Genomic DNA, 24133 nt, shown 5'->3' on the forward strand with positions numbered 1-24133 from the left:
CTAAAATCTCTACTTGCCAATCGAAAAGAAGACGAAAAAAAAAAAACGAATGAAAAACACTGCTAAAAAAGTCTGAAAATACATTCTCTGCTATAAAAAGGTCTCAAACGTTTCGCTCCTAGTTTCAGAATCAAAATGAACGGTGACAGCAAGACATTGCGGACAATGGAGAAGGAGATCCACGGACGCTGTATGATGCGAGTACACGAAAACACACGTCTAGATTTATGTGTTTACAAATCGTATGTATATATATATTTATATATATGTATATAAAAAAGGTAGATAATGAAAATTCACAGTTCTTACAGCCGTTAAAGTGTCCAAGAATCGGTATGGTCAATGGTCAGTTACTCTAGAAACTGCAGGGGGTTTCTTCCGCCAGCTCACGTACTTGGAAGAAGACAGCGTAATACTGATCTGTAGAAGGTTGTTGGGTTTTTTTTATGTTTTTTTTTTTTAATTTTTTTTTTTTTTAATCTTTTGCAATAAGAATAATTTATCCTTTCGTACAAGCAGAAAGTGTCAGAATAATTGGCACATATTATCATTATTACTACGGAGATTGCTTGGTTTTAGGAAAATACTATAACCTCTTCGTAATGTTCCTACAAACTAGATGAAAGTGAGAATGCTTGTGAGTCAATATTGCTAGAGGTGAAAAAGAATTTTTAAATATTTGTGTTTTTTTTTTTTCAAGTACAATAATTTAAGGTACTAATGTGTACACGCACGCAATATATTAAGAAGATGCTATATGTGACTGTGTACACGCACGCAGTAGGACTAGAGTAATTAGCTAAGTAGTATTATGAACCAGGCCAGTGCGGAGTTGTTGTTTTTTTTATTATTTTCTTATGCAGCTACTAGGCCGTTCTTCCATTGACTTGCTACTACTATATTGTAATTAAATAATAAATAATGCTCCTCCTTTAAGTGTGACAGCAACGAATGCTCTCGCGCTCTGGAGATCCTTCTCGTTTCCTCCGGATTTTCCCCTGCCTGGAAGGATGATGCATCTAGACTATTGTGCTAATTCCGCTGTGTTTGGGTTTGGTGCTTGTGGACGTAGACGGCACTGGCTGAGAGTGATGATGCTGCGCATGCTGGGAATGCGCAGAGTGCCCAGAGTGGGAGTGCTGTGCATGTGGGTGCTGAATGTAGGATGCATGGGAAGAATGCTGTCCGTGTGGGTGGTACTGGTGCGGCTGGATGTGCTGCGGAGGGTGGTAGTGATGATGATGGTGATACGGCGGTGGGTTTTGCGGCACGTGGCAGTACTGTGAGTGTTGTGCGTGTACTTGTGCCTGTGTTTGCCCCTCGGCTTGTGCCAAGTGATGGCTCGTTGGGTGCTGTTGATGTGAAATCAATGTAGGATGCTGCGGCGGCGCTTGTCCAGCTACCAGATGGCCTTGGGAAGATGGCTTCCCTCTCTTGCTACCGAACAAAGAACCTAGGAGGGAGGAAGAGTTAGGTAAGCTCTGACGAGAGGCACATTCCCGAGTTGAGGTGGCTCGTCTGCGCATGTGAGGGCTGCTAATGATGGACCCCTGAAAAGGAAGCATAAAAAATACAATTACACAATTTGCAGCAGTCCATTAGTATTATCAAAAAATACAACAAGCTATGCACCTAATCTAAGACAAGCCCACCAATGTCACTAGGTTGTCCCACTGCCGTATCAAAAAGCTCTCGTAAAATACAGACATTCCACTTTTACCATAACACTACAGCTATCTACTCTAAACTACAGAGGTGAGCTAAGCCTATGTGAACTAGGTCTAGGCCTGGGCTTAAAAGGGACGGGCATTAGGCGGTCATGGGACACAAATTATCGGAGGTGAACACACAGAGATAGGTGGCTGAGCACATGATCAGTGTAAATTAATGGTTCAAGATGAATGAAATCTCATGAAATCCACATTGACGTAATTATTATATTGACTTTGTCTTCTGTCTACCTGAGTACAACCACTGCTTCCCTTACAATATAGACTGGGTCAAATTTAACAGTGTGGCTATAATATTCATCACACTAACAGATAGGCACGAGACTGTCATTAGAAGTATAAGGTAGTAAGGAAAGAGTGTTAGCAGCCAGTTAGTGGTCCAGAGCCACCGTGAGAAGGAAGCAGACAGTCATGTGTGGTGGTGGAATCATGCTTCTAGGAGCTAGGAGGATTACGAGGAGCCAGGAGCGTCCTCACAAATCTTAAGTGTTTGTTTGGCTTTGGAATATACAGAGTGAGAATCCCGGGCATGCAATATCTGAGGCAAGCAGAATACAGAGGAACAAAAAAAGTGTTCAAGTGAAAGGAAAGGATTCAAATGCATATCACATCCAGCTAGGCATCCTACTTACTTCCATATTGCTGTCTAGCGATCCTGCACTGCTGCGCCGCCCACGCTTGCCTGCCCAGGACATGCAATACCATAGATTAGATATCGACACAAGATCTGGGTAACACAAGTCTTCCCCTACCTGACAACCTATTCATTTTACTCACTAAGCAATCAAACCTGACATATGTAGATGCTCTCCTAGCGCTGAGAAACACGGCCGATGGCTGTACTTCTCTAGAGGTGTAATGCCACAAAACACGGGATCTACCGGTTACTCAGCGGTGCCAAAAAAAAAAAAGAGACACGCTGTGCTCTCCAGTCATTGCTAAAATTCCAGCTTCCAGAATACTTTGCCAGGTTACGTCAGCTCTTCGGACAAGATTGACGAAGTATACTGGAAGATGTTCGAAGGTTATGAGATACCAAATACTGTATAGGGATTTATGGGTTAACGGCGGGCGTCCGGAGGAATAAAATTGTAGTTAAATGTAGATAACTTAGCAATGCAACTTACTAATACACTTTATGTCTCAAACGTGCCCCGATCTTCAACTACAACCTCTGGACTGGGCCCTGTCCGACCTTTTTCCAGTTTGTGTACCATATGAGAAAGTGTTGACAAGAGTGATGTGCGAAGGGAATGAGCGGACTGATCACTTCAATAGCTAAGCCAAACCCCTTCTGTCTTTTTCCATCATCTGTGACAGAGATGGGGGCTGGCTGACTTTTAATTTGAAAAACTAAGCCAGCCCCTACAGTGACAGAAAAAACACACCAGCACTGGAATATAATAAACCAATCAATTCTTAGTAACCATAAAAATAATAATGATAATAAAAATTATATACCACCAGTGTTAGTAAAATTAGTGATTGCACACTACTAAGGATAAAACGCACCAACCAACCAATCAAAGGACCTCTTAACCATAAAGAACCAGACAGGGTGTATTTATTAAATTATATTTTATTTTATTTATACAGGTGGTTACATTAAAACCAAAAGATCACCTAGTGAAAAGTCACTACGTATCTACTCCATCCCCTGTTAACTTTTTATCGAGTGTAAAAAAACCATTGGGTTCTAAACCATGTGGGAAATGAGTGGCATGCCCCAACATGAGTAGGGCACTAAATTTTTCGAATTCAAAGGACACATTGACGTATGGGATTAAACATTCGATAACTTGTACAACTAGAGCAGTTATCTATTATGCTACGTGCCCTTGCTCTTTAATTTATGTTGGAATGACCATACGTCAATTGAAAATCCGTGTTAGAGAGCATATATTAGGGATAATAGCCGCTAAAGAAATTGATGACATTTCAACATTAAAAACTATCCCTAGACACTTCAAGGTTTACCATAATTGTGATGCTTCATTATTAAAAGTGATAGGGATAGACATGGTACAACCTAATGAGAGAGGAGGAAAAATAGGAAATCTTTTAGCCAAAAAAGAAATTAGGTGGATTTGGACATTGGATACTGTGTCTCCCAGTGGTTTGAATGAGAATTTGAGTTGTACTCCTTTTTTGTAAACCTTGCCTATTTTAGTTTTTAACCCATTTTAATTAATAATAAGTCGTTTCGTTTTTAATTATTATGTTATTTATGTTTTTATAGATTTATTTTATTCTATATACGGTCAAATAATATCCTGGCTGCAATGATAATAAACTTCTTTGGATTCGTGGATACTTTGTGGAACTAAGAAGCTGTCATGAAGATTTTACCTGTTGGATATTCATATCTCAATTTTTTCCGATACTATTGGACTATATAATTTATTGTATATTTTTCATTATTTTATTATGTGACTTATATATATATATATATATATATATATATATATATATAAAATTTTTCTAAAAATTACTTGGTTGTGTAATTATCTATTATTAATTTTTATTATATTGTGTGTATATTAGTTATTATTTATTTATTTTTGTATTTATATTGAATGTGCAATTATTTTATATATATATATATTATTATTATATATTATTATGTATTGGTTAGGATTATTATATACTATACATTATGTCCTTTTGCATTTTTTAATTATTCTTTAATTATTAATTATATTCATATTATATTTATTATATTATCATTATTTATTGTTTATTTTTATTTTTTATTTATTTTTTATCTTTATTTATTATTAATTATTATTTTTTATTTATTGTTATTGTATATGTAATATAATATATATATATATATATATATACACACACTTCTATATTGTTTATTGATGGATTTATATTATTAATTTGTTCAATTATTTATTTTTGTATATTATAAAAGTTTTCTTATTATTTAATGTATTGGAATCTATATATTTATATTTTTGTACGGTGTATGGTAACTTTTGTTATCAATTGAGGGATATAATATAATATAATGGATTGATGGTGGAATCTCTGCCTTATTACAATTGATGCGCTGCTCCTGGTGGTGCGCATGTGTGCTCCGTGTCCCACGTCCTGATCTGCTGCGTCCTCGTGACCTTGGCAACGCCGGGCTTAGTGCCTGTGTGTTCCGATCACGTGGTCCGGCGCTCGGGATTGTGGGACCTCCGGACTGCGCATGCGCCACCCCCACACCCGGAGCACCGCTATCATAATCAGCGCCAATAAGCAGATTGGCGTGATTAAGCTTCCACATATAAAAAATCTCCGGATCCATTATGTAGCCACCCCCTGATGAAGGAAGGATTCCGAAACGCGCGTCGGGGAGCGTGTGATAGGAACGTGGTGACCCTTATAGGTAAAGGATCTATCTATGGCATACCTCTGTATATGTAAAGTGCTGTAATTCTTTAATGAAAAGGTGGCACTGGTTGCTTCACATATTGTGCATGATTCTATTGCACAGGCACTCTGCACTTTACTTTGGATATATGGAAGCTTTGTGAATATACACAATTGATGTTTAAAAGCATATGTGTTCATGTGTTTTTTATTTCTAAAATATTTTTTCTTATATATGATTCACTGTGTGACAATTTTGCACATTGCACATTGCACTTTTTTTGTTTTTTATTTTTTATGTATTATAATGATTTTTATGTAATTTTTGCACCTTTTTTACAATCCTTTTCAAATTGTTATTCTATAACATGTGGGGTATGCATATCTGATAAATTGGGTCTCATTATTTTACAATTCTGTGGAAACTGTTCCTATACGTGCACTCTTTTTGGTTTTAATTGGTTTTAATGTAACCACCTGTATAAATAAAATAAAATATAATTTAATAAATACACTCTGTCTGGTTCTTTATGGTTACGAGGTCCTTTGATTGGTTGGTGCGTTTTATCCTACAGTGACAGAGAAGAGGGCTGGCTGACTACTCATTTCAATAGCTAAGCTAGGCTCCTTCTCTCTTTCCTAATCATCTGTGACAGAGAAGGGGGCTGGCTGACTTCATTTGAATAACTAAGATAGCCCTTAATGTGACAGAGAAGAGGGCTGGTTGACTACTCATTTCGATAACCCCTTCTCCATTTCTCCATCATCTGTGACAGAGAAGGGGATGGCTGATTTCCCACTTTAATATGTACGCCAGCCCCTACTGTGACAGAGAAGGGGGTTAACTGCCTGCTCATTTCAATAGCTAAACCAGCCACTATTGTGATAGAGAAGGGGACTAAATAACTGCTCATTTCTATAGCTAAGCCAGACCCCTTCTCTCTTTATATGTCATCTATGACAGAAAAGGGGGCTGGCTTAGCTTCTGAAAAAAGGAGTCATCAAGACCCCTTCATACACATCACTGGTCACATGTGTGCAAAGACGACCAACCACAACCCATGACTGGAGCTTGTAGATGAAGATCGGGGGGCACCTTTTAGATGTATTGTGTATTATTAAGTTGCACAATTTATTAATTTAAACACATTTAAACTACATTTTTTTTCCTACTTAGACAACCCCCTTTAAAGCCTTGTGGCATTAGACCATCTAGTAAATAGGAGGTTTCATAATAAATAAATGAAAGGCTGGAATGAAAAGCCAATTATATGATTTACATTCTCATCATTACATGGGGAGGGAGTGCCACATCACCTCGCTCGTCAACTGGAATCAGTGACTTTTATTTCTAGACATGTATCCGGTATGACTCTGGATATGACATTCTCAAGTTGAAGCAGATTTGTGGCGAGGAGATGATTGTTACACACTGATATCTATTGGAATATGAGAGATGAGACGTCTGCTTGTGATCTATTATCTCTACATCAGCAGCATAGGAACTACGGTATGGGCACAGTCCAGGACTTGGGCTATGGGTGAGGCGGCTAAGCTACACAGGCCAACACATAGTAGCTTACTTGCACTGGTTTTGCCGTTTCTGAACAAGAACATAAAAGCTGCAAAATGACACTGGATGATTAGTGATGCAATGAATGGAAATGAAACATCTTTGTTTTTTTGTCATACACAATTATTTTTACTTCTAAGCTTTAGTCTTTATGCTACAAGACTGACATAAAAACAAGAGGGTAAGGTGATCGTGTATTTGTGTGGTCAAATCAAGGGACTAGTGTTTAGGTGGCGTCAATAGAAATCTTGTCCTATGCAAGTTTAATAGATAAAATGTGCACGATGTATCAACAAGGGAAAACAATAATACTAATAACATCAACATTATACAGTTCTCGCAATATTCAGATATTAAAGAGAATCTTTCATGATCGGACACTTGGATCTCTATGCCTCGAACCTCAGAATCTTCAGCACCACGGCCAGTTGATTTGTCCTGATGGGACAACCCCTTTAAGTAGTCCCATGTGGACAATATATTGTCTATGTGTCCTATTGCTGCATATGAATGAAAGGCATTGGGGATGGGAGGGGGGGTTGGGAAACGTCTCATGAACTACCGAGAAAAGCAGTGGCCAATCCAAGTAGAATACAGGCGGTCATTCATTTGAATGGCTGCGCTGCGTGCGATACTACAACTGTCCTGTAGGGGTCACTGCAGGGATAATGAACAGCTGATGGCAGCTTTCCAGACAAAGACAAATCAGAAACCTCATAATAAAAGGGTTATCTATGACATGATAAACCCTTTAATAAAGTTGGAGAGTCATTTGCTTTCCTTTACCTGGACATGATCTCAGAAAGTTTATGTATTTAAACGAACAACTCATTAAATGGAATCTGTCACCAGGTTTTTGCTTCCCCATCTGACAGCAGCATAATGTAGGGGCAGAATCTCTGATTCCAGCTATGTATCACTTACTGGGCAGCTTGATTCAAGCACCATTTTCTCTGCTGCAGATCTAGCAGTTCTCTAAATGCTGAGCACTGTATAACCCCGCCCACACCACTGATTGGCAGCTTTCTTTGTACACTGTGCATAGGCAGAAAACATTGGTGGTAAGGTTATACAGAACTCACTAATATGGAGGACTACATGGCAGCAGATTTACAATTCTCTAGTGATAATCTCCTGCTGATAAAACTGTGATTTTCAGGATGAAAACAGGAAGCCCAGTAAGTGACACATTGCTGGAATCAGGGTCTCTGTCGCTACATCATGCTGCTCTCAAATTAGGTGTCAAAAACCTGGTGACAGGTTCCCTTTAAAAGGTGTCTCCATTTTGATACTACAAAGTATTTGATGTGCAAATACTCTATAATCAGCTTGAAGAAAGATAAAGGTCCATGGTGCATGATCTAAATTCTAATCATGCTTCAATGTATCCTTTTGGTTAGTGTAAAGGATCATCTAGGCAAGTCTTTACTATTAAGGTGTGGCTCACAGGATCCTCGGGGGCGTGTCTTTAGGATTCTTCACAAAACTCCCCTGAGAGCCACACCCCCTTACAAAGACCAAAAACAACTTCACTAACTAAAAAGTCCAGTTTCTCTGGAATATATGGAGGTTTCATATAATCAAACAGAAGAAAATGGAACATTCAGGAGCAGCGAGAAAAAATAAGAAAAAAATGGCCACTTTCCACCTAGTGACAGGTTCTCTTTAAATGCTTACTATGTTCAATGAACTACGTTTCCCTAATTATTAGAAATATTTATTGACTATTACATTGTTATAATTTCTATTAGCATTTCCAGTGCCAATGTACAGCACCTTTCTTTCCTGGTAACAGAGAAACATGTTTCTATCCTTACAAACAGAGTTTGACTATTTATAGTGTGAGCATACCCCGCCATCCAGACCTGCCTTGTAGTCATTTTTTCTTCTATTTTGTAAAGGGTTTGTCCAAGACGAAGATAATAATGAACAATCCTTATACTGCATAGTGGCCATTTTCAGGTACTGTAGCTTAGCTCCCATCGAGTAGTGTTGATCTGAGCTGCAGTACCCAAGAATGGCCACTACTCAGTGTATGGAGCTGTGGTGTTCTGGCCGTGGGACTTTGTAACGTCTGATCGCTGGGGGTGCCTGGATCCCATTTATACCAATTTATACCATGGATTTACTACTTTTAAATGAAAAAGAAAAAAATATAATTAAAAGCTTGTGTTCATTAATGGCAACTATAAAAAAAATAATTGTAATTAAAAAAACAATTTGGGTTTTAGCATTTGGATAGGAATATAAATATAGCCATTTCATCAGAGGTAGGTGTGTCATAATAAGCCGCTATAAATAAATGTTCTGCTGCTATAATAACTGTATCAGACGATGTGCTGATGAAGCCAACAGATACCACAAAATCTCACTAAATATTCCGATTGTGCAGAGATACATCAAAAAGAACAGAGTCTGTCCATAGTATGGAAGAAAAAGTAGTACAGGCATAACCTGCTTTCTAATACAAATCATCATCCAATATAATCAAAAATCAGAGGCTTGAAACCCTCATGGCTTAAAAAAAAAAAACATGCCTAGGGAATTTGTAGAGTTTACGGTGTTGTGCAACTGTTTTAGGCAGGTGTGTAAACAATGCTGCAATGTAAGAATGCGGCAAAAAATTAGAAGCGTTAATAGTTTATTTTTTTTTATCAATTAACAAAATGCAAAGTGAAGGAAAGAGAAATCTAAAATCACATCAATATTTGGTATGACCGGCCTTGTGCCTTCAAAACAGCATCCGTTCTTCTAGTTACACTAGCACTCTATTTTTGAAAGAAATTGAGATTGTTCCAAACATCTTGGAGAACTAACCACCGATCTTCTGTGGATGTCGCTTTTGCAAATCCTTCTGTCTCTTCATATAATAGCACACAGATGATGTTGAGATCAGGGCTCTGTGAGGGCCATATCATCACTTCCAGGTCTCCTTGTTCTTCTTAACACTGAAATAGTTCTCAATGACATTGGCTGTATGTTTGGGGTCGCTGTCCTTCTGTAGAATATATTTGGAGCCAATCAGACACCTCCCTGATGGTATTATATGATGGAAAAGTATCTGCCTGCATTTCTCACCATTAAGGGCTCCAAGAAATGGATAACATTGAGACATCAAGGCCAGTCAAAGAAAATTGATGCAGCAGATGAAAGACACATCACTATGAAATCAAAGGCTGTCCAGCAGTGCCATCATATCAGAACTGAAAGCCCCCCCAATGGGACCCAACTACACCCATCTAGAAAAGTCTTGCCAGAAGTGGCCTTCATTGAAGAATTGCTCTTGAAAATCATAACTTCTACACTGAAACAAGACCAAGTGACTCAACTATGTATGAAAATATAGGAACTGGGGTACAGAAAAATGGCAGCAGGAACTCTGGACTGATGAATCAGAAGGCAGTTTGTGAAGGGATGGAGAGCTGTGCAATAAAGAGTGTCTGCAGGAACAGTGAGGCATGGTGGAGGATCCTTGCAAGCTTGGAGCTGCTTTTCAGTATATGGAGTTGGGAATCTGATCAGGATTAATGGTGGCATCCTCAATGCTGAGAAATACAGGCAGATACTTATGCATCATGCAATACCATCAGGGAGGCGCCTGATTGGCTCCAAATCTCCAAATTTATTCTGCAGCAGGACACTGACCCTAATCATACAGAAAATGTCATTAAGAACTATCTATAGCGTAACGAAGAACAAGGAGTCCTGGTAGTCATGATATGGCCACCACAGAGTCCTGATCTCAACATCACTCAGTCTGTCTGGAATTACCTAAAAGACAAGAGGATTTGCACAAGCCTATATTTGCAGAAGATCTGGGGTTAGTTCCCCAAGATGTTTGGAACAACCTCCTTGCCAGTTCCTTATTTAAATGTTTGAAATTCATAGCCAGACTCTAATCTGTAGGTAGCGCGAGTACCTCAGGGCATACACAACACACCACTACAGGATGCCTACACTATTGTCATGCTATACTTGGAACATAAAGCAAAAAATATGATAAATTAATTGAATGCAATTTATTTGAGATGGGTGTACTTGGCTAAAAGTGTCACTGCCATTTAGACGAAAAAAAATTGGTAATGTCAGAAGCTTTAATCGATTGGGATCCAGATGCTGAGACCTCCATCGTCCACTAAGGTTCAGTCTCGGAGAATAGCCTGAGCACTTGGGCTCCTTTGTTTTAGCTATCGGTGGGGGTCTCAGCCCCTGACCCCACTAATCAACACTTCTGACAGGTCTCAATGCTATACTTTTAATACAATTAATAAAAACTACTTTCCATATTACCAAATCACGAGAAGTCCTTCTTCAGGACCTCTATAACTATTTACACACCGGATTAACACCAGAATTTTACTGTAATGCCACCAGTAATGTGTAAATGGGAACATACTAAACTTATCTTGTGTTCCACGAGCCCAAATCAACATATGCTTCCTAATAATGCCATAAACATTACAGTAAATATGTAACATTCCTCCAAGAAAGTAAAGACTTTCTCATATTTTCCTTCTACATCCTTTACTTATTATTGTATAGCACACATTCATATTTCCCCCCAAAATATGTTGTTATCTCTCACCTTGTAATGCTGGAAAAGAGGGGTGGTAATGCTATGTGCTTTATACTTAGAAGATGCCACGTATTGGTATATTATGGGCACTGCCAATAGGCTTCTAGCCCTGCATGTACATATGCTAGGACTAAGTGAGTAAACAGTCAGAGGAGTGCCAGGAATAAGAGAAGAGAGCAGTAGTTTCTTTAGCCCACAACGCGTTTCGACGATGACTACCTGATGAAGACATTTTACCGTCGAAACGCGTTGCAGGCTAAAGAAACTACTGCTCTCTTCTCTTATTCCTGGTGCTCCTCTGACTGTTTACTCACTTTGTCCAAGCTTATCATCCTCCATTGGAGGTCTACGGCTGGAGCTGCATTGGACTACTAATTCAAAACATCCTGTCGCCGCTTCCCTGCGCTCCCCAGTGACCACTATAATTCTGGACTTCTACATGTACATATGGACTTACCTGGGTGTTATTGTGTACGGTTTGTATACAGCCACCTCCTCATGAATATTATGTGTTATCCTTAGAAAAGGACCTATTGTTTAACCCCTTCACCCCCAAGGGTGGTTTGCACGTTCATGACCGGGCCAATTTTTACAATTCTGACCACTGTACCTTTATGAGGTCATAACTCTGGAACGCTTCCATGGATCCCGGTGATTCTGGCATTGTTTTCTCGTGACATATTGTACTTCATGTTAGTGGTAAAATTTCATTCAAATAACTTGCGTTTATTTGTGAGAAAAACGGAAATTTGGCGAAACTTTGAATTTTTATGCCCTTAAATCACAGAGATACGGCACACAAAAAACTTGATAACTAACATTTCCCACATGTTTACTTTACATCAGCACAATTTTGGAACCAAAATTTTTTTTTTGTTAGGAAGTTATAAGGGTTAAAAGTTGACCAGCGATTTCTCATTTTTACAACACCATTTTATTTTTAGGACCACATCACATTTGAAGCCACTTTGAGGGGTCTATATGATAGAAAATACCCAAAAGTGACACCATTCTAAAAACTGCACCCCTTAAAGTGCTCAAAACCACATTCAAGAAGTTTATTAACCCTTTAGATGCGTCACAGGAATTTTTTTGAATATTTAAAAAAAAAATGAACATCTAACTTTTTTTCATAAAAAAAATACTTCAGGTTGAATTTTTTTTATTTTACCAAGGGTAACAGGAGAAATTGGACGGCAAAAGTTATTGTGCAATTTGTCCTGAGTACGCAGATACCTGATATGTGGGGGGGAACCACTGTTTCTGTGCATGGCAGAGCTCAGAATGGAAGGAGCGCCGTTTGACTTTTTCAATGCAAAATTGGCTGGAATTCAGATTGGACGCCATGTCACGTTTGGAGAGTCCCTGATGTACCTAAACAGTGGAAACGCCCCCAAGTGACCCCATTTTGGAAACTAGACCCCCCAAGGAACTTATCTAGATATGTGGTGAGAACTTTGAACCCACAAGGGCTTTACAGAAGTTTATAACGTACAGCGGTACAATTAAAAAATCATATTTTTTCCACAAAAATGATCTTTTCACCCCAATTTTTATTTTCCCAAGGGTAACAGGACCCTAAAAGTTATTGTGCAATTTGTCCTGAGTACGCTGATACCCCACATGTGGGGGTAAACCACTATTTGGGCGCATGGCAGAGCTCGGAAGGGAAGCAGCGCCATTTGACGTTTTTGGCTGGAATTGAGATCGGACACCATGTCGCGTTTGGAAAACCCCTGATGTACCAAAACAGTGGAAACCCCCAACAAATGACACCATTTTGGAAACTAGACCCCCTAAGGAACTTATCTAGATGTGTGGTGAGCACTTTGACCCCCCCAGTGCTTCACAGAAGTTTATAATGCCCGGGCGTGAAAATAAAAAATTCGTATTTTTTCCATAAACATGATCTTTTAGTCACCATTTTTTTATTTTCCCAAGGGTACCAGGAGAAATTGGACCCCAAAAGTTGTTGTCCAATTTGTCCTGAGTATGCTGATACCCCATATGTGGGAGAAAACTACTGTATGGGCACACGTCGGGGCTCGGAAGGGAAGTAGTGACGTTTTGGAATGCAGACTTTGATGGAATGGTCTGCGGGTGTCATGTTGCCTTTGGAGAGCCCCTAATGTACCTAAACAGTGGAAACCCCCCACAAATGACACCATTTTGTAAACTAGACCCCCCAAGGAACTTATCTAGATGTGTGGTGAGCACTTTGAACCCCCCAGTGCTTCACAGAAGTTTATAACGCCCGGGCGTGAAAATAAAAAATTCGTATTTTTTCCACAAACATGATCTTTTAGTCACCATTTTTTTATTTTCCCAAGGGTACCAGGAGAAATTGGACTCTAAAAGTTGTTGTCCAATTTGTCCTGAGTATGCTGATACCCCATATGTGGGAGAAAACTACTGTATGGGCACACGTCGAGGCTCGGAAGGGAAGTAGTGACGTTTTGGAATGCAGACTTTGATGGAATGGTCTGCGGGTGTCATGTTGCCTTTGGAGAGCCCCTAATGTACCTAAACAGTGGAAACCCCCCACAAATGACCCCATTTTGAAAACTAGACCCACTAAGGAACTTATCTAGATGTGTGGTGAGCACTTTGAACCCCCAAGGGCTTCACAGAAGTTTATAATGCCAGGGCATGAAAATAAAAAAATCGTATTTTTTCCAGAAACATGATCAATTAGTCCCCAATTTTTTCATTTTCCCAAGGGTAACAGGAGAAATTGGACCCCCAAAAGTTGTTGTCCAATTTGGCCTGAGTACGCTGACACCCCATATGTGGGAGAAAACTACTGTATGGACACACGTCGGGGCTCGGAAGGGAAGCAGTGACGTTTTGGAATGCAGACTTTGATGGAATGGTCTGCGGGTGTCATGTGCGAATGGAGAGCCCCTGATGTACCTAAACTATTGAAACTCCCCACAAGTGACCCCATTTTGGACACTAGACCCCCCGCGGAACTTATTTAGATGTGTGGTGAGCACTTTGAACCCCCAAGTGCTTCACAGAAGTTTATAACACTCGGACGTGAAAATTAAAAAATCATTTTTTTCCACAAAAATGATATTTTTGCCCCCAATTTTTTATTTTCCTAAGGGTAACAGGAGAAATTGGACCCCAAAAATTGTTTTGCAATTTGTCCTGAGTAGGCTGATACCCTACATGTGGGGGTAAAACACTGTTTGGGCGCATGGCAGAGCTTGGAAGGGAAGGAGCACCATTTGACTTTTTCAACTCAGAATTGGCTGGAATTGAGATCAGACGCCATGTTGCATTTGGAGAGCCCCTGATGTGCCCAAACAGTGGAAACCCCCCAATTATAACTCCTAATCTGAGCCCTAACCCTAGCCCTAACCCTAGCCCTAACCCTAGCCCTAATGGGAAAATGGAGATAAATACTTTTTTTTTTAAATTTTATTATTTTTCCCTAACTAAGGGGGTGATAACGGGCGGTTTGATTTACTATTTATGGCGGTTTTTATGTTTGGCAGCTGTCGCACGCTAAAAGACGCTTTTTATTGTAAAAATAGTTTTTGCATCACCACATATTGAGAGCTATAATTTTTCCGTATTTTGACCCACCGAGTCATGTGAGGTCTTATTTTTTGCGGGACGAGTTGACGTTTTTATTGGTACCATTTTCGGGCACGTGACATTTTTTGATCGCTTTTTATTCCTATTTTTGGGACGCAGAATGAACAAAAACCAGCGTTTCATGAATTTCTTTTGGGGGGGTGCGTTTACACCGTTCCGCGTGCGGTAAAATTGATAAAGCGGTTTTATTTTTCGGGTCAGTATGGTTACAGCGATACCTCATTTATGTCATTTTTTTATGTTTTTGTCGGTTTTATGCAATGAAAACTATTTTATAAAAAAAATAATTATTTTTGCATCGCTTTATTCTGCGAGCTATAACTTTTTTTTTTTTTCGCTGATGATGCTGTGTGGCGGCTCGTTTTTTGCGGGACAAGATGACGTTTTCATCGGTACCATGGATATTTATATGCGTCTTTTTGATCGCGGGTTATTACACTTTTTGTTTGGCGGTATGATAATAAATCATTATTTTTGCTTCGTTTTTTATTTTTATTTTTTAAGGGGTTCGCTAAAGAGGTTAACTAATGGGACAGTTTTATAGGGCGGGTCATTACGGACGCAGCGATACCTAATATGTGTACTTTTATTGTTTTTTATTATTTCCAAAAAATGGATTTATTGGGGGAATTTTTTTTTTTTTTCTAATTTATTTGGCGATTTTTTTTTTAATTATTTTAACACTTTTTTTTATTTTTTTTTTTACTTTATTAAATAGTCCCAGGTGGGACATCACTGTCCTGTGACAGATCGCTGATCTGTCACATCACAGATCACTGTGACAGATCAGCGATCTGACACAGGCACTGCAGAAGGCTTCCTCATGCCTGCGCTTTGCAGGCACTGAGGAAGCCAGCTTCCTCAGGCCCCCGAAGGCCCCCGTCGCCATCTTGGATTCGGGGGCCTGGAGGAAAGGAGCCCCCCGCAGCAGCGCTGCACATTGCGCTGCCGTGGGGGGCTCAGGGAAGCACGGAGGGAGCCCCCTCCCTGCCGATGCTTCCCTTTAACCCCCGGTACACCGCGATCATGTTTGATCGCGGTGTGCAAGGGGTTAACGTGTCGGGGGCGGTCCGCGACCGCCCCTGACACATTGTGCTGGGTGTCAGCTATGATAATTAGCTGACACTCGGCCGCGATCAGCGCTAGGCAAAATCACATCTGACCCTGATCCTCTCCCTTCACAATGACCTTTGCACACGTATTGTTTCCTGAAACAGCTGGAAGTTAGAGTCTAAAAAAGCCCCAGAGGTCAATGCGAAAATTGCAACGTTTATATTTATTTTTAATACAGATCGTGCAGTATAAAAAAAACAGAATTGCCAAAAACTTTTAAAATTTAAGTTTAGCACTAAGACCTAATTTAATGGGGTTTTCCAGGAGCAGGGATCTTCAGCCTATCGGCTAGTGCTAGTTTGAAATTATTATTAATTATTATAGCGTCATTTATTCCATGGCACTTTACATGTGAAATAATAAAATATGTTACCCACCCTCCCAGGGTTCGGTAATGCCTGCCCACCCTGTCTTTGTTTACAGCCTACAGTGGTGATGTCACCAGAACAAAGCACATCACCACTGCAGTCAATCACTGAGTCTCTGCAATGCAGATGATCTGCTGAGCACAGTGATTGCCTGCAGCGGTGAAGTGCACTGTCATCATGATGTGTCCTCTGTAGCCTGTAAACAAAGACCAGAGCATCAGCGGAGAGAAAGTGCTTGACCCGGGGAAGGGGAGTAACAGCTCTTTATAGCAGCAAAACCTAGCGCATGCCGTTAGGCTAAAGAACTCTATTGTAGGAAACCCCCTTTAAGGGCAGCGGCACATTGTGAAAGCCAATACCCCAGTAACAATTCGGTAACAGGGCTCATACTATTACGTCCTATTTCCTGATGTGAAATAAGGACTATGTCAGATCAGATCCCAGGTGTAGGGAGCACCTTCTACAGCTTTGTCACTGCCTGAGAACCTCTACCCTTTGTATAACCATAATTCCTGATGCTTTATCCCAATAATGACTGCCCCTTTATCAAGATACAGGACATCAGGTATATAAAGCATATCTGCATGCTGCTCTCGATCTGCTTGCTCACACCACTTTCACTGCAAAACATGAGCTTAGTTTGGATTAAGTCTATAACCCAACATTACAACCGCTATGCTTGGAAATCACCAACTCGTCATGGAACTCCTTATACATGCCACAGACTGCTCCACTGCTCTGCATCCGTCATGTCAACTAGTAAGAAGGAAAACCACTAGATAAAATAATAACAATGTGTACCATGATGACATATGATATACCTTCTCCCACAATTTCAGCAATCCACTAATAGTCAAATGGTAGTCTGACAGTGATAATATATATACAGTATATATATATATATATATATATATATATTTATCTATATATATATATCTATATATATATAAGAATATTTTGGCACAGCCAGCTCACCACTTTGAAGAAAACCAGGAATAAGTCCAGCCTGTGGTAGCAGTTCGCACGGAAAACGGATTGGGATAAATCCTTGCATGTAAATAGTATTGTTTCTCCAGTGATCAGTCCAATGGTGGAGTAAGATATAACTTTTATTTTTCCATTAAAAGGGTTCCATGTTTCTTCAGTAACGATCTTGCATGTAGTCAATCCCTTTTGGACGACATGTGTCGACACTACATGTGTCTTCCTATATAAAAGTTATATTTTACTCTACCATTGGACTGATCGCTGGAGAAACAATACTATTTTATATATTGTGTATATATATATATATACACATACATACATACATACATACATACACACACACACATATACATGTATATTTTTTTTTTTACAAAAGTCTCAGAGTGGATTTGAAAAAAAACAAAAAAACAAAAACAATACACATCAAAGTGATCGCCTGCCACCTACTTTCTGTCCTGACTCAGGGGTAATCACTGGCTACAGGAGTGACCCACTACAGCCAGTGACTGACTGCAGCGGTCGCATGTCCCCGAGTTGGAACTTCACTGGCAGCATAGTTTCAAATATACTTACATAGGTTGAAAAAAGACATACCGTAAGGCTGTGTGCACACAATGCAGATATCCAGCGGATGCGCAGCGGATTTTACCGCGCAGAAACGTTGCATATCTGCATTGTGATGTACAGTAGCATGTAAATCATTTAAAAAAAAAAAAAAAATGCTGTGCAGACGCTGCGGATTTTTCCGCACGGTTTTCCTGCGGTACAAAATCCACAGCATGTTACTTCTTTTGTGCGGTTTTCCACCTCCCCAGTCTCCAAATCCGCAGGGGGAAAACCGCAGTGGAAAACTGCACAAAAACCGCATTAAAAATGGAAGAAATCCGCAGGAAAAATGCAGGTCATTTGACCTGCAGATTTCTTCAATTCTGCAGGGCCAAAAAGTACGTGTGCACTCAGCCTAAGACCCTCAATATCAACCTTTTGCCAACGGTTATACATTCTCTTTCGCTAGATTATTTATATTCCACAATGCCATTGGTTATGAGAACAGCATCCAAACATTTTGTTATTGTAGTGTCTGCCATTACTACCTCTAGTGGTCGGCATTCTACAGTCTGACTGCTCTAACTGTAGAGAACCCTTTCCTGTTTAGATGCCTCAATCGCTTTTCCTCCACACATAATGAATGCCTCCTGGTCCTTTGTAAGGTCCTTGTAAGTTGTAAGGATTTAATCATGTGCCAGTTCCTTTGCATCAACTACACATTTATTTATACATATACAGTCATATGTTAAAGTTTGGGCACCCCTATTGTTAACCTTTTTTCTTTATAACAATTTTGGTTTTTGCAACAGCTAATTCAGTTTCATATATCTAATAACTGATGGACTCAGTTATATTTCTGGATTCAAATGAGGTTTATTGTACTAACAGAAAATGTGCAATCTGCATTTAAACAAAATTTGACCGGTGCAAAAGTATGGGCACCCTTATCATTTTCTTGATTTGAACACTCCTAACTACTTTTTACTGACTTCCTGAAGCACTAAATTAGTTTTGTAACCTCATTGAGCTTTGAACTTCATAGCCAGGTTTATCAAATCATGAGAAAAGGTATTTAAGGTGGCCACTTGCAAGTAGTTCTCCTATTTGATTCTCCTATGAAGAGTGGCATCATGGGCTCCTCAAAACAACTCTCAAATGATCTGAAAACAAAGATTATTCAACATAGCTTTTCAGGGGAAGGATACAAAAAGTTGTCTCAGAGATTTAACCTGTCAGTTTCCACTGTGAGGAACATAGTAAGGAAATGGAAGAACACAGGTACAGTTCTTGTTAAGCCCAGAAGTGGCAGGCCAAGAAAAATATCAGAAAGGCAGAGAAGAAGAATGATGAGAACAGTCAAGGACAATCCACAGACCACCTCCAAAGACCTGCAGCATCATCTTGCTGCAGATGGTGTCACTGTGCATCGGTCAACAATACAGCGCACTTTGCACAAGGAGAAGCTGTATGGGAGAGTGATGCGAAAGAAGCCGTTTCTGCAAGCACGCCACAAACAGAGTCGCCTGAGGTATGCAAAAGCACATTTGGACAAGCCAGTTACATTTTGGAAGAAGGTCCTGTGGACTGATGAAACAAAGATTGAGTTGTTTGGTCATACAAAAAGGCGTTATGCATGGAGGCTAAAAAACACAGCATTCCAAGAAAAACACTTGCTACCCACAGTAAAATTTGGTGGAGGTTCCATCATGCTTTGGGGCTGTGTGGCCAATGCCGGCACCGGGAATCTTGTTAAAGTTGAGGGTCGCATGGATTCAACTCAGTATCAGCAGATTCTTGACAATAATGTGCAAGAATCAGTGACGAAGTTGAAGTTACGCAGGGGATGGATATTTCAGCAAGACAATGATCCAAAACACCGCTCCAAATCTACTCAGGCATTCATGCAGAGGAACAATTACAATGTTCTGGAATGGCCATCCCAGTCCCCATACCTGAATATCATTGAACATCTGTGGGATGATTTGAAGCGGGCTGTCCATGCTTGGCGACCATCAAACTTAACTGAACTGGAATTGTTTTGTAAACAGGAATGGTCACAAATACCTTCATCCAGGATCCAGGAACTCATTAATAGCTACAGGAAGCGACTAGAGGCTGTTATTTTTGCAAAAGGAGGATCTACAAAATATTAATGTCACTTTTATGTTGAGGTGCCCATACTTTTGCACCGGTCAAATTTTGTTTAAATGCAGATTGCACATTTTCTGTTAGTACAATAAACCTCATTTGAATCCAGAAATATAACTGAGTCCATCAGATATTAGATATATGAAACTGAAATAGCTGTTGCAAAAACCAAAATTGTTATAAAGAAAAAAGGTTAACATTAATAGGGGTGCCCAAACTTTTACATATGACTGTAAATGAGATTGCCCACCTTTTCTGACCTCTCATGACAAGGAAAGAGTCACACAACCATTTTCTCCACATTCAAGATAAATGGTCCGATTATTCTGACCAGACTCTTATCAACATTTGATCAAAGTGGCATCAGTTTTTTCACAGATAAGGGGAGAAAAAAAAAAGGTTCTCTATTCTGTCAGTCTGTGAAAATTTTTCTCATTTTTCCAATTTGAATCCATAGACTTGCATAGCCGATTTTGATCCGACACTCAGATTACAATTGGACGTGTCACCGATTTTATCCACAGATGACTTGGCTCAAGGAAAAAAAAAAAAAAAAGAAAAAAAAAAAAAAATCGGACTTGTGCACAGCCCCATAGAATATCATGGGCTCGAGAGGTATCCATGAAAACCACGAATAGCACTCATCCATAATATTGGCCCTGTGCACGAGTCCTAAGAGAGACATTTTATCCTCTAACTATCCAGTTGCCTGCCTTTCAACACTCTCCATCTTTCCAATATCCTTTAAAAAATGTGGAGACCAAAACCAGATCCCTCATTTAAGATGTGGCCTTACATGTGGTTTATAGAAGGATAATAATATGTTGGGATCACAGGATTTGATGTCTTTTATACATCCTAAAATTTCATTTGCTTTTGCAGCAGCTGTCTGGCATTGAGTACTGCTGCTTACTGTTTTTTTATAAGTTCAGGCCTTAGCTTAATTTCATCTGATTTATGTGAGGAGCAATACTGTACAATAACTTGTTGAAGATTTTCCAATGGTGCTGCCCAGTGGAGGAAGGTTAAACCTGTGGCCCCCAGTGCAAAATCTCCAATAGGGCCCCCAACTATCACAGATCTTTAATAATACTGGACTTCTTATATGAGCCACAGGACCTCTTGGGCCCCTCTATGCTCCAGGACCCGCGTGTAACTGCTACCCCGCACCTACTCTAGTTATGCCCTTGGGGCTACCTTCACTAATCACAACCTACATAAGTCCGCAAGCCTTTGTCAAGGCCAGCGCTTAGTAGTCCACAATGTTCTTAACTTGCACCATGTGATCCAAAAATTATTTGAAGAGCATTAAAACATCCACTTGTATCGAACAAAACAAAAGATCCGCAGTGTCAGAGTGCAGAATATTAGCGTGTAAGACACAATGCACACTCTCGTTAGATAATATTTCATGCACCACACTGTACAAATACGCTACATGCTGCTTTCTAGAGAGGTTTAATATGGCATCATTACAAAATCATCCTCTTCAGATGTCAGTGACAAATGAATGACATATCCATTAAAACTCATTCTGAGCGTTGCAGGGGCTCTGTAAGACGCTATTTTGCTAACATCTACTTAATTCTGCCATGATTAGTTGTCATCGGGGACTTACTAGTTCTGCAACCCAACTTCATTAATCGCTTGTTGGTGTCCAGGCAAAATATATGCACTAATGAATAAATTGAATTAATCACCTAATTCATAAAGACGTTTGTCCGTTTTGAGGAATGTTGCAGAATTTCTTTAATAAAGTGTTATTATTGTAGACTTCAGGTAGTAGAGGGAGCGACTCAAGTCTAACCTTATGATCGCTGGGGTCAAATCCATCAGTAGGACATACTGTCCATCAGCAGAACACAGTGTCTATCAGAAGGACACAATATCCATCAGCAGGACATAGTGCCCGTCAGCAGAACACAGTATCCATCAGCACAACACAGTGACCATCAGCACAACACAGTGACCATCAGCGGGATACAGTGACCATCGGCAGGACACAATGTTCATCAGCAGAACACAGTGTCCATGAGCCGGACACCGAGTCCACCAGCAGACCACAGTGATCATCAGCAGGACACTGAATCCATCAGCTGAACACAGTGTCCATCAGCAGAACACAGTGTCCAACAGCAGAACACAGTGTCCAACAGCAGAACACAGTGTCCAACAGCAGAACACAGTCACCATTAGCAGGACACAATGTTCATCAGCGGGACATAGAGTCCATCAGCAGAACACAGTATCCATGAGCAGGACACTGAGTCCATCAGCAGAACACCATGTCCATCAGCAGGACATCAAGTCCATCAGCAGACCACAGTGACTATCAGCAGGACACTGAGTCCATCAGCAGAATACAGTATCCATCAGCAGAACACAGTGACCATCAGCAGGACACAGTGACCATCAGCAGGACACAGTGACCATCAGCAGGACACAGTGACCATCAGCAGGACACAGTGACCATCAGCAGGACACAGGATCCCTTTGCAGTACACAAGGTCCATCAGCAGAAAACAATTGTGATTTTTGGGAGTTTGGTGGTCTGTTCATCAGCACAGCACAGTGTCCATCAGCAGGACACAGTGTCCATCAGCAGGACACAGTGACCATCAGCAGGACACAGTAACCATCATCAGATCACAGTGTCCATCAGCAGGACACAGTAACCATCATCAGATCACAGTGTCCATCAGCAGGACACAGTGTCCATCAGCAGAACACAGTGTCCATCAGCAGAACACAGTGTCCATCAGCAGAACACAGTGTCCATCAGCAGAACACAGTGTCCATCAGCAGAACACAGTATCCATGAGCAGGACACTGAGTCCATCAGCATGACACTATGTCTATCAGCTGGACATCAAGTCCAACAGCAGACCACAGTGATTATCAGCAGGACACTGAGTCCATCAGCAGAACACAGTATCCATCATCAGAACACAGTGACCATCAGCAGGACACAGTGACCATCAGCAGGACACAGTGACCATCAGCAGGACACAGGATCCCTTTGCAGTACACAAGGTCCATCAGCAGAAAACAATTGTGATTTTTGGGAGTTTGGTGGTCTGTTCATCAGCACAGCACAGTGTCCATCAGCAGGACACAGTGTCCATCAGCAGGACACAGTAACCATCAGCAGGACACAGTAACCATCATCAGATCACAGTGTCCATCAGCAGGACACAGTAACCATCATCAGATCACAGTGTCCATCAGCAGGACACAGTGTCCATCAGCAGAACACAGTGTCCATCAGCAGAACACAGTGTCCATCAGCAGAACACAGTGACCATCAGCAGAACACAGTGACCATCAGCAGAACACAGTGACCATCAGCAGAACACAGTGACCATCAGCAAGACACAGTGACCATCATCAGATCACAGTGTCCATCAGCAGGACACAGTGTCCATCAGCAGAACACAGTGTCCATCAGCAGAACACAGTGTCCATCAGCAGGACACAGTGTCCATCAGCAGGACACAGTGTCCATCAGCAGGACACAGTGACCATCAGCAGAACACAGTGACCATAAGCAGGACACAGTGACCATCAGCAGGACACAGTGACCATCAGCAGATAACAGTGTCCATCAGCAGGACACAGTGACCATCAGCAGGACACAGTGACCATCAGCAGGACACAGTAACCATCAGTAGATCACAGTGACCATCAGCAGGACACAGTAACCATCAGCAGGACACAGTAACCATCAGCAGGACACAGTGACCATCAGCAGGACACAGTGACCATCAGCAGGACACAGTGACCATCAGCAGGACACAGTGACCTTCAGCAGGACACAGTAACCATCAGTAGATCACAGTGACCATCAGCAGGACACAGTGACCATCAGCAGGACACAGTGACCATCAGCAGGACACAGGATTCCTTTGCAGCACACAAGGTCCATCAGCAGAAAACAATTGTGATTTTTGGGAGTTTGGTGGTCTGTTGTGTGTGATCACCATTGAATTCTCTATAATCTGCTTAAAAATAATAAGCAAAAATTCCAAAAATATTCAACAGTACACTTCAGATAGCATGGACATTCTGATTGAGTGATGTACATATTCTATGCCTATTTATGTCAATGTATGTTAGT

At 40.5% G+C, this 24133-nt stretch overlaps 1 protein-coding gene across 7 annotated transcripts in view; it reads right to left on the reverse strand.

Annotated features, from left to right (window-relative positions):
• Nucleotides 1–430: 430 nt before the first annotated feature.
• Nucleotides 431–24133, reverse strand: part of IQSEC1 (IQ motif and Sec7 domain ArfGEF 1) — an 893482-nt gene continuing 869779 nt past the window's right edge. For 6 of the 7 annotated variants that reach the window (XM_073574276.1, XM_073574280.1, XM_073574277.1 and 3 more), the window contains 2 exons: nucleotides 2363–2412; nucleotides 431–1550 (listed from right to left, as the gene is read on the reverse strand). In XM_073574276.1, coding sequence (XP_073430377.1) covers nucleotides 1020–1550; nucleotides 2363–2412 — 581 coding nt within the window. In that variant the 3' untranslated portion in view covers nucleotides 431–1019. The remainder of the gene's footprint in view (nucleotides 1551–2362; nucleotides 2413–24133) is intronic. The other variant, XM_073574282.1, reaches the window with a different exon arrangement.

The sequence above is a fragment of the Dendrobates tinctorius genome, unplaced genomic scaffold, assembly GCF_039654945.1.
Source record: "Dendrobates tinctorius isolate UK_male_01 unplaced genomic scaffold, ASM3965494v1 ptg000038l, whole genome shotgun sequence".
In the NCBI taxonomy this organism is placed as follows: Eukaryota; Metazoa; Chordata; class Amphibia; order Anura; family Dendrobatidae; genus Dendrobates; species Dendrobates tinctorius.